The sequence below is a fragment of the Oncorhynchus tshawytscha genome, linkage group LG03, assembly GCF_018296145.1.
Source record: "Oncorhynchus tshawytscha isolate Ot180627B linkage group LG03, Otsh_v2.0, whole genome shotgun sequence".
Taxonomy (NCBI): Eukaryota; Metazoa; Chordata; class Actinopteri; order Salmoniformes; family Salmonidae; genus Oncorhynchus; species Oncorhynchus tshawytscha.
In genome coordinates, this window is record NC_056431.1 from 62,167,435 (window position 1) to 62,179,744 (window position 12,310).

Here is a 12,310-nt window from a genome sequence, read left to right on the forward strand (position 1 = left end):
TTACAGACAGTACACCGATTGTTGCAATTATATCTGAAAAATATTTATTTTTATGATTTAATAAAAATAAAAGGTAGAGGATGTCTTCATTGATCACAAATTATAGATTTTCTGTCAATTTTGTTGGGCAATGTAATGTAAGTGTATTTCCTAATGTGAAAACTAATTTATAGTACTGTAGCATATTACTTTCAGCACTTCTAAGGGCGATTTGAAACGCATATCTTGCATTGTTTGCTATTGGATTAATTGGTAGTTAAAATGACTAAATTGAAAAGATATCATTGTGTTTTCGTGATTAAACTAATGTTCTCATTATATTTCACAAACTTATATTTTGAATGTTTGGTTGGTGAGAGATGTTTACATTGCAAATTAATGCACAATGACTGGTTTTGAATGAAAGACTGGCTGGTTAAGAAGTGTGACCAGATTGGAGTTTTGTACTAAGAGTTGTGAAAATATACCAAATACTTGTAAAAATGGTACCAAAGCAATTAATAAAAACTAATAGCGAGTGTGCAACTTGCAAACAATTTCCTCCACTCTTCTCTACTAGAGCAGCAAGGAAATTCTGACAAAGTTTGAGATTTTTTTTCAACAAAAGTCAAAAGACTAATGTTAAGAATAAAGTAGATATCCCAGATACCAAAAGGCTATTTTACTCCGCTGGTCTCGGGAAGAAATTACGAGTCCTCAATGTCCAAGACCAAGTAAAAATGTATCTGACACAGAGACTCTCAATGTGGTCTTGAGTACTACAACGCTGACTAAAATAGTGCTTGGCAGATCAAGAGGAGGGATTCCATGTTTCATGTGGGTGAAATAGTAACAGGTATTTCATCCCGGCAGTGACAAAATACTAGCCTGTCCAAAGAAACTTTGTTCATCATATGGCCACTAATTCTGCAGTCCTGTATCTAACACCTCTCACTCTCTCTCTCAGCACTAGCAAAAAAATAAAAAAGACCTTCAATTCAGTTACATTTTTTTGTCAGACATATCTTTATCATTAGTTTGACATAACAGTATTCCAAAAAATATTCAGGAATGTTTACAATTATTGTGTGCAATCAACGTAACCACTGTTCCACTCTCGTTAAAGTGTTAATTTATCCACAGGCCTAAGCTGGTAGGTGGGTAAATCATTGGTTGAGTAGTGATCCTGGCTGAGTGTGGGGATTTGGGGTTGGTTCTGATGTTCTGGGGTATTGAGGGGCAGGGGCGCAGCTTCACTGGATCAAACTGTGACATCAGCACACCCGTCTGCATAGCACCAACTTCCACACCCCTCCCTGACCACCAAAGAGAAACATCTTTTGACTGTCCCACTTCAGGGTGTATTAGCATGTTGCTATGGCGTTCTGGTGTGAGGAATTACTGTGGTGATCGCCAGGCAGGGGTCGTGTCAACGGTCCAGTGAGCGTTTCTGTATGGCCTCAGAGACAGCAGTCCTCAGCATTGTGATGACAGAGCGAGGGTCGTCGCTGCTCACCACTGCACTGCCCGACACAATCATGTTAGCACCCGCCTACCAGAGACACACACAGAAGGATAAAACACACACACAGTGAACACCCATGGATGGACACAAGCAACGAGACAACGTAGTTAAGCACCAGGGCCCAAGGGTGCATGGTATGGGGAGGCATGTACGCACCTCAGCACACTTGTGGATGGTAGAGGGACCCACTCCTCCGTCCACCTCAATGTCCAGAGAGGGAAACTGACTCCTTAGCCAGCTAACCTAGACACACAGAAACAGACAATGAAATGTCAATGACATGCCCCACATGTCCAAAACAGACACGGCAAATATATACAATCAAACCACACAAATCAACAGACCGTGAGAATCAAACAAAACAGAGAGACACACAGAGAACCCCTCTAACACATTACTCAGATGACACAATGTCAACTGAAGATATTGTAACAAACCTCTGCATTCAAAATAAACTGAGTGACCTTGTGTATAAAACAGATCACAGATGACAAAGAAGCTTTTTCATGCAGCTTATCAGACACATGCTCTCTAGCGAGATGAAAACATAAGCCACAAAATAACACATAGGATGTGTTTACACAGGCAGCCCAATTTGGATATTTTGCCCAATTATGGCCAACAGATGTGATCTGATCGGTCAAAAGATCAACTAGTGGCAAAAAAATAACATAATTGGTTGGGCTGCTTGTGTAAATGCAGCCTGATAGACAGACACACAAACACAACACACTACCTTGGGCATCATGTCCTCCATGAACTTCTGGCCTCCAAAGCCAGGCTCCACAGTCATGACCAGTGCCATGTCAATCTGTCCTGCCCATGGGGCCAACTCCTCTACTGTGGTCCCAGGCTTTATGGCCAGGCCCACCTACAACACACACACAGTGTTACATTACCGTACATGGGTGAAGACGCACAACTGTTAGACAACACATAGTTGTGAACTTTTTCTGACTGTGCGTGAATCTGTGACCATCCACTTCTCGCAATCTCTGACCTCCCATATCAGGACCTCACCTCTGGTCTCTCTCTATAGTCAACTATGCCTCTCTGTCTCACCTTCATGCCACTCTCTCTGATCTCCTTAATGAGGATTCCAGCATTAGTAGTGGTCTCCAGGTGGAACGTGTACTGATTAGCTCCTGCTGCTGCCATGGGTTTCACCCACTGCTCCGGCCTCGACACCATCATGTGCATGTCTATAAGAGAAACACAAACACACACACTTTTGAGATGGCTACTATGCAAAGCTGAAGAAACCATAATCCTACTTAGAACAAAGTATTATGGTGGCACCAGTGTCAGTAATAATGGTAGCTGTGGTCAGCACGTTCAGCTAGAATAAATAGGGACTGGTCAATGTGTTGTCATACAGGTAGCCTAGTTTTTAGAGTGTTGGACTAGTAACCAAAAGGTTGCAAGTTCAAATCCCCGAGCTGACAAGGTAAATATCTGTCATTCTGCCCCTGAACAAGGCAGCTAACAAACTGTTCCCAGGCTGTTATTGAAAATAAGAATTTGTTCTTAACTGACTTGCCTAGTTAAATAAAGGTCAAAAACAACAACAAAAGGGACATATTGTAACCATATCAGAGTAAGGTTGTGTTACTGACCAAAGAAAGGGTCTGGCCCCACGCAGTTCCTTAGGCACTCCACCATCGGGTGGCCAAAGGTGATGTTGGGGACAAAATTACTTCAAGGGAACAAGATACAATCATTATCCTTATGTGACTGATTCTACTCCAGTCACGCTGATGCAAGGCAGGCTGATCAATAACAAAACGTGCTATGTGCTAGCTAACTATCAGTGCTGAATAAAACATAAACTGAAAAAAGATAAGTAAACTGTGGATGTCGTAAACAGAGTTGCAGAATGTTATGCAATGTGGACTGGTATTGCAATCTGCCGTGATGTTGACATCATCCATAATGACTTTTAGCTTGACTTCTAACAATATATTAACACAAGTCAACAAAAACAGCAGTGATTGCTAACGTTAACTAAAATGTGCATACATTCAGTGTTACAGCTAGCTAATGTTAGTTAACTGCCTGACTGTGAATCCTAATGGACTGAGGCTATGCTAGTTAGCTAGCGTGCTCTCTGGATTTGTTCACCCGTCCATAACGTCGAGGTGCAGGTAGTCAGCTCCGCACTCCATCATTCGGACGCATTCACTGCCCAGGCATGCGAGGTCACTGCTGAGGATGGACGGGCCTATCTTTGCGCTGTAAGACATGTTGAAGGTCTCTGCTCTGTGTGCTCGATTGCAGTTCAAGAAGTACTCCAACGTGCGAGTTTGCTACTTCCGTGTTCAACGCTGCTTTCAAAATAATTTCTGTTCCAAAAGTTGCCACTGGATGGCGTATAAATCATACGGAAGTGACACCACTTTCACATATTTTCCTGTGTTCCTGTGTTGAAAAAATACTTTATATTGCCCACACAGCTCATATATTTTCTTAGCTGGCTGTAAGATTTAGTGGGCAGGGCGTTTGACTGAAGGTTGACAGGAAGAGATGAGCTGGGTTGGGTCCAATCCCTGAAAATGTGGGGGACCGTATCAGTGTGTGTGAGTATTGGCAGCCCCTTGAGAACAGGAGGCAGGGCAAGACAGGGCCAAGGTCAATGGTCACACAAAGTACTGTGGGAGAGACCAATACTACCTCTATATAGGCCTCTGCCTCTTATTCTCTCTCTCTCTCTCTCACACACACACACACTTTTTTGTATAAAGGGTTTTGACTCTGTGCCTTTCTGTGGTCAGAGGCTTGCTTTTGGAGTGGTTTAAAGGTTATGAAGAGTTCATCCGCAGTCCAACCTCCAACTTTTAATGATTTATAAGAATGTGAAAAATGAATCCCTGGTAGTTCCAGCAGCATTTTCTGTGGCCACTACAGACCCAGTCACATCCATGAGGGTAAACACCAATGTGACATTAATGGTTTGGGCCGCGGGTCGCGTTTCTGCTGTAGAGATGATGGTGAGCTGTGGTGGCATGGTATGCACCAGGGGACAGGAAGGTAATATGTTATTCTCAAGTTGGCTTGAGTTAAAGTGTGGTTGTCATGGTGAATGGGAGCCTTAAGTAAGAGCCCCTGAGGGAGAGCTGTAAAGATTTAGGATATGACAGCCTCTCCATACACACACACACACACACACACACACACACACACACACACACACAGGCCCTCAGCAAGGTTGATACACTTAACAGTGTTTGTTGTAGATGTCTGTCTGTCCACACGTCACTGACAGGCCGCCATATCATCGCTCCTTTTAAAACATCTCTCTCTCTCAGACGCCATCTTGAGAGCTTTAGATAAAGTAGTGTCCTGCAGGGGTACAATGAAGGCCATTTGTAAAGAGCCCAGATAGGCTTGTCCTGAATGCAAATCTACCTGTCTGCTCTATAATATATATTGTTTCTCTGAGGTTAAGAGGGTTTCCACTGGGCACAGACGTCAATTCAACGACTATTCCACATAGTTTCAATTTCAAAGAAATGACGTGGAAACAACGTTGATTCAACTAGTGTGTGCCCAGTCAGTTAATGTTCTTGACTTTACATGAGGTGACATTGTAAAATGGTGCACTCGGCGGTGGAGGTTTTAGTGGGAAGGCAGACAAGATTCCTGGTGCAATGCCCAGATTGAAAGCTTTTTGTACGTGTGTTTACAACAAAAACAACAGGATGACAAATTGAAAGATTAACACATCCTGCACCACACACAAGGGCAGGGCTCTCCAGAGGGTGGAGCGGTCTTCCCAACGCATCATCGGGGGCACACTGCCTTCTCTCCAGGACACCTACAGCACCTGATGTCAAAGGAAGGCCAAAAAGATCATCAAGGACATCTGAGCCTGTCTGTTCATCCCGCTATCATCCAGAAGGAGAGGTTAGTAAAGGTGCATCAAGCTGGGACTGAGAGACTGAAAACCAGCCTCTGTCTCAATGCCATCAGACTGTTACAGTGCATACAGATATTATTCAGACCCCTTCACTTTTTCCACTTTTTTTTACATTACTGCCTTATTCTAAAAAGGATTACAATATATTTTTGTATCATCAATCTAGACAAAATACACCATAATGACAATGCAAAAACTGTTTTTTAAAAAGGTTTGCTAATTGATTAAAAATAGCGATTACAGCCTCAAGTCTTCGTGGGTATGAAGCTACAAGCTTGGCACACCTGAGTTTCTCCCATTCTTCTCTGCAGATCCTCTCAAGCTCTGTCAGATTTGATAGGGAGCGTCGCTGCGCAGCTATTTTCAGGTCTCACCAGAGGTGTTCAATCTGGTTCAAGGCCGGGCTCTGGCTGGGCCACTCAAGGCTATTCAGAGACTTGTCCCGAAGCCACTCCTATGTTACCTTGGCTGTGTGCTTAGGGTCGTTGTCCTATTGGAAGGTGAACCTTCGTCCCAGTCTGAGGTCCTGAGCGCTCTGGAGCAGGTTTTCATGAAGGATCTCTCTGTACTTCGCTCTGATCATCTGTCTCTTGATCCTGACTAGTCTCCCAGTCCCTTCCTCTGAAAAACATCCTCACAACATGATGCTGCCACCACCATGCTTCACCGTACGGATGGTGCTAGGTTTCCTCCAGACGTGATGCTTGGCATTCAGGCCAAAGAGTTCAGCCTTGGTTTCATCAGACAAGAGAATCTTGTTTCCTACGGTCTGAGAGTTCTTTAGGTGCCTTTTGGCAAACTCCAAGCGGGCTGTCATGTGCCTTTTACTGAGGAGTGGCTTTCATCTGGCCACTCTACCATAAAGGCCTGATTGGTGAAGTGCTGCAGAGATGGTTGTCCTTCTGGAAGGTTCTCCCATCTCCACAGATGAACTCTGGAGCTCTGTCCGAGTGACCAATGGGTTCTTCGTCACCTCCCTGACCAAGGCCCTTCTCCCCCAATTGCTCAGTTTGGCTGGGCAGCCAGTTCTAGGAAGCGTTTTGGTATCACGCCTCAGGATATGACCCAGATGCAGACACAGGAGGTGGAAAGTACAGTTCTCAATCATTTATTATAGCACGTGGCAAAGGGCAGGTCGAGGACCGTCAGAGGTATGTAATCAGGTCAGAGTCATGCAGATACAGGACTGTAAGCAGGCTTGGGGACAGGGCAGGCAGAGGTTTGTAATGAGGTCAGAGTCAGGCAGATACAGGACGGGTAGGCAGAATGGTCAGAACCGGGAAAAATAGGAAACAAACACTTGAGAAACAGGAAACCGGGAAAGCATGCAGGAAAGACATCACCACTTTATTTTAAGAATGTTAAATGTCAGAATGATAGTAGAGAGAATGATTTATTTCAGCTTTTATTTCTTTCATCACATTCCCAGTGGGTCAGAAGTTTACATACATTCAATTAGTATTTGGTAGCATTGCCTTTAAATTATTTAACTTGGGTTAAACATTTCAGGTAGCCTTCCACAAGCTTCCCACAATAAGTTGGGGGAAGTTTGGCACATTCCTCCTGACAGAGCTGGTGTAAATGAGTCAGGTTTGTATGCTTGTTGCTCACATACGCTTTTTCAGTTCTGCACACACATTTTCTATAGGATTGAGGTCAGGTCTTTGTGATGGCCACTCCAATACCTTGACTTTGTTGTCCTTAAGCCATTTTGCCACAACTTTGGAAGTATGCCTGATCATTGTCCATTTGGAAGACCCATTTCCAGCCAAGCTTTAACTTCCTGACTGATGTCTTGAGATGTTGCTTCAATATATCCACGTAATTGTCCCTCGTCATGATGCCATCTATTTTGTGAAGTGCACCAGTCCCTCCTGCAGCAAAGCACCCCCACAACATGATGCTGCCACACCCATGCTTCACGTTTGGGATGGTGTTCTTCAGCTTGCAAGCCTCCCCTTTTTCCTCAAAACATAGCATGGTCATTATGGCCAAACAGTTAATTTCTCCAAAAAGTATGATCTTTGTCCCCATGTGCAGTTGCAAACCCTAGTCTGGCATTTTTATGGCGGTTTTGGAGCAGTGCTGATCGGACTTTCAGGTTATGTCGATATAGGACTCGTTTCACTGTGGATATAGATACTTTTGTACCTGTTTCCTCCAGCATCTTCACAAGGTCCTTTGCTGTTGTTCTGGGATTGATTTTCACTTTTCGCACCAAAGTATGTTCATCTCTAGGAGACAGAACGCGTCTCCTTCCTGAACGGTATGATGGCTGCGTGGTCCTATGGTGCTTATACTTGTGTACTTGTCACGACTTCTGCCGAAGTCGAAGCCTCTCCTTGTTCGGGTGGTGCTCGGCGGTCGACGTCACCGGTCTTCTAGCCATCATTGACCCATTTTTCATTTTTCCATTGGTTTTGTCTTGTCTTCCTACACACCTGGTTTCAATCCCATTCATTACCTGTTTTTTATTTAATCCTCTGTTTCCCCTCATGTCTTTGTCAGAGATTGTTTGTTTTTCAGTGTTGTGTTGGTGCGCGACGGGTCCTCGTACCCACTTTGTTTATTGTTACATTTAGTGTTTGGAGTATTATTCGTTTATTGGTATTAAATAACTCCATTACACTCAGTTTGATTCTCCTGCGCCTGACTTCCCTGCCACCTATACACACAACTCTGACAGTACTATTGTTTGTACAGATGAACGTGGTACCTTCAGGTGTTTGGAAATTGCTCCCAAGGATGAACCAGACTTGTGGAGGTCTACAATTTTTTTTCTGAGGTCTTGGCTGATAACTTTTGATTTTCCCATGATGTCAAGCAAAGAGGCACTGAGTCCACCTACAATTCACTCAAATGATGTCAATTAGCCTATCAGAAGCTTCTAAAGCCATGACATCATTTTCTGTAATTTTCCAATCTGTTTAAAGCACAGTCAACTTAGTGTATGTAAACTTCTGACCCACTGGAATTGTGATACAGTGAAATAATCTGTCTGTTAAAAATTGTTGGAAAAAATACTTGTGTTATGCACAAAGTAGATGTCCTAACCGACTTGCCAAAACTATAGTTTTGTTAACAAGAAATGTGTGGAGGGGTTGAAAAACGAGTTGACTCCAACCTAAGTGTATGTAAACTTCCGACTTCAACTGTATGTATGTATATATATATATATATATACAGATTGGCAATAAATGAAGACAGACAGAGAGATAATATTCAGGGCTATCTAATTGTAATATAATGAAGCCTGGTACTTTGATGTTGTCTGTCCTCAGATATGGAGAGCTGCAAAAGCCTGTCTGCAGATGAAGAGGTCCAGTAATTGTTTTCCTCTGAAGGTAAGCAGGGTTGGTCCTGGTCGGTCCCTCGATGGGAGACCAGATGCTGCTGGAAGTGGTGTTGGAGGGCCAGTAAGAGGCACACTTTCCTCTCATCTAAAAAAATTATCCCAATGCCCCAGGGAAGTGATTGGGGACATTGCCCTGTTTAGGGTGTCGTCTTTCAGATGGGACGTTAAACGGGTGTCCTAACTCTCTGCGGTCAAGAAAGATCCCATGGGGTGTCACCCCCAGTGTCCTGGCTAAATTCCCAATCTGGCCTTCATACCATCATGGCCACCTAATCATCCCTAGTTTCCAACTGGCTCATTCATCCCCCATCCTCCATCCCCCGTGACTCAGCCATGCCTCATTGCATGTCCAACATTTCCTCAACTCCCAATCCTTCTAATGCGACTAGCCCCTATGCTCCTCCCTCTTTTCCCCCTGCCCCACTTCAAAGTTACCTTTCGGCCATCAGATTTGCCTACCAATACTCCTTATAGGACACATCAAAGCACTCTATACTCCTCTGTAAACTGGTCATCTCTGTATACCTGTCGCAAGACCCACTGGTTGATACTTATTTATAAAACCCTCTTAGGCCTCACTCCCCCCTATCTGAGATATCTACTGCAGCCCTCATCCTCCACATACAACACCTGTTCTGCTAGTCACATTCTTTTAAAGGTTCCCAAAGCACACACATCCCATGATCGCTGCTCTTTTCAGTTCGCTGCAGCTAGCGACTGGAAGAGCTGCACTCTTACTGACAGTTGTGGCTGCTTCGCTGTTTTCTCTACCTTCTTGTCTTTGTGCTGTTGTTTGTGCCTAATAATGTTTGTACCATGTTTTGTGCTGCTACCATGTGTCATGTGGTGTTGCTACCATGCTGTGTAATCTAGAGGCGAAAGAAACGCACACCTATTTAGGCGAGGTGCTGGCTAGCAGAGTGGAAGACTTTAAAAAAAATAAAGCAGAGCCGCACACTCTAGGAGCTCAGATGCAAAAATATTTATGTCCAATGTTTCGACAGACAAGCTGTCTTCATCAGGATATAATGAAAACACTGTGGGATGACTCATTCATATAGTGTCAAAAGACACACAGGTGTCTGTAACCATGGCCGGGTGTGGCTTGATATCATTGGTTAATTCTCATATATTAAAATAGCATACAAAAAACATAAATGGATAGCGTACGATCATAGATACAATTTGGCTACATAAGCCTACAAACAATTACAATAGAAAAATCACAAGAATGACTTCAACAATTTATCGTTTTAACAATAAATTGTCGAGGTCACTCCCTCTCCTAGGGAGGGTGACATGTTCTGAGATTTACTATGCAATCTGATACACATCAAATCAGTTTTCTTGATCTTCTGATCTTGTGTGAAGATAATGTTCTATACACTGATCTTTACAGGAAACTTACTGATCGTAACAGTTTGAGGGCTGATAGTTGTCACCCACTTCCCTTGAAAAACTGTTTGGCATACAACCAATTTTGTTGAATCAAAATAATTTGTAAAAAACAATCAGATTTCGAAGTATGGCTGAGACACAAAGAAAATTCAAGGAGAGGGTGTACAAAAATGGTCAGATTAATACTGCTTTTGAGAAAATTCAAAACAAAACGAGACATGACCTTTTTCAAGGTCAGTCTCGCAAACTACCCGCTATTCAAAGAGCGCTGAACAAATGAAGGGAATCGTTCACAAACATTGGCACATTCTAAGATCCGGTGACAGTATCGGTAATGTGACCTTCCCTTTGTCATATTCTCCCAGGGCAGAAACCTCAGAGATCAATTGGTAAACTCTGATTTACCACCCCAAGATATCCCTGCACAATGTGTATTTGCGCCCCTACTGGATGGAAACTACAAGTGTAATGGCTGTGCTCAATTCAATGGCACTTATACTGTAAATGTTGATCCTTCAAACACCCCCAAACAGGGAAACAGGTCCCAATCAAAGGTGTTAACACGTGCTCCACTAAGGCAGTTCTTTATCTTAGATCTTGTCCTTGTGGTAAAAATTACGTGTTTTTTTTTATTAAAAGAAAATTATTATCCGTTATTTTACCAGGTAAGTTGACTGAGAACACATTCTCATTTGCAGCAACGACCTGTGGAATAGTTACAGGGGAGAGGAGGGGGATGAATGAGCCAATTGTAAACTGGGGATTATTAGGTGACCGTGATGGTCAGATTGGGAATTTAGCCAGGACACCGGGTTAAGCAAAGCGCGAATTAAAAGTACGTATTGCAGAGCATCGTAGCACCATTAGGTGCAAAAACTCGACTTACCCAGTTGCGGCCCACTTTTTGGAAGAAAACCACTCGATTTCATCTCTACGTTATATTGGCATCGAACATGTCACCCTCCCTAGGAGAGGGAGTGACCTTGACAATTTATTGTTAAAACGAGTGGCTGCCTGGATCTTTAATTTAAAGACCCTTACTGTAACGGTATTCCAAAGCGCAGCGTGGTAAGTGTTCATGCTTACTTTATTAAAACTGAACACTAATAACAAAGGGAATCACCGAAACAGTCCTGAAAGGTGCAAAGCACTAAACAGAAATTAACTACCCACAAAAACCCTGTGGGAAAAAAGCTACCTAAGTATGGTTCCCAATCAGAGACAACGATAGACAGCTGTCCCTGATTTTGAACCATACTCGGCCAAAACAAAGAAATACAAAAACATAGAAAAAGGAACATAGAATGCCCACCCAAATCACACCCTGACCAAATCAAAATAGAGACGTAAAAAGCTCTAAGGTCAGGGCGTGACACTTGCTCCCTTCGGTCTCAACGTAGACTTTGATCTGTGTTTTAGGTTATTGACCTACTGAAAGGTAAATTCATCTCCCAGAGTCTGGTGGAAAGTAGACTGAAACAGGTTTTTCTTTAGGATTTTTCCTGTGCTTAGCTCCATTCAGTTACCCCCCCCCCCACACACTCCTTAATGATTGCAAGCATACCCATAACATGACGCAGCCACCTCTATTCTTGAAAATATGGAGAGTGGTACTCAGTAATGTGTTGCTGTATTGGATAGTGTAACACTTTGTACTCAGGGCCAAAACTTAATTGCTTTGGCACATTCTTTTGCAGTATTACTTTAATGCCCTGTTGCAAACAGGATGCATGTGTAGGGATATTTGTATTCTGTACAGGCGTCCTTCCTTTCAGTCTGTCAATTAGGTTAGTATTGTGGAGTACCTACAATGTTGTTGATCCATCCTCAGTTTTCTCCTATCACAGCTATTAAACTCTGTACAGTATCTGTTTTAATGTCACCATTGGCCTCATGGAGAAATCACTGAGCGGTTTACTTCCTCTCCGGCAACTGAGTTAGGAAGGACTCCTGTATCTTTGTAGTGATTGTGTTTATTGATACACCATCCAAATTGTAATTAATAACTTCACCATGCTCAAAGGGTTATTCATCATATGTTTTTTTTTTTTTTACCTATCTAAAGTACCAATAGGTGCCCTTCTTTGCGAGGTATTGGGAAACCTCCCTGGTCTTTGTGGTTGAATCTGTGTTTGAA

At 43.0% G+C, this 12,310-nt stretch overlaps 1 protein-coding gene across 1 annotated transcript; it reads right to left on the reverse strand.

Annotated features, from left to right (window-relative positions):
* Positions 1 to 981: 981 nt before the first annotated feature.
* On the reverse strand, positions 982 to 3,854 carry rpe (ribulose-5-phosphate-3-epimerase). The gene is made up of 6 exons (XM_024409112.2): positions 3,626 to 3,854; positions 3,121 to 3,200; positions 2,567 to 2,706; positions 2,241 to 2,375; positions 1,661 to 1,747; positions 982 to 1,531 (listed from the first exon to the last, which is right to left on the reverse strand). Exons 1-6 carry the CDS (start codon positions 3,745 to 3,747, stop codon positions 1,409 to 1,411), a joined length of 687 nt encoding a protein of 228 aa, XP_024264880.1. The 5' UTR covers positions 3,748 to 3,854; the 3' UTR covers positions 982 to 1,408.
* Positions 3,855 to 12,310: the final 8,456 nt, after the last annotated feature.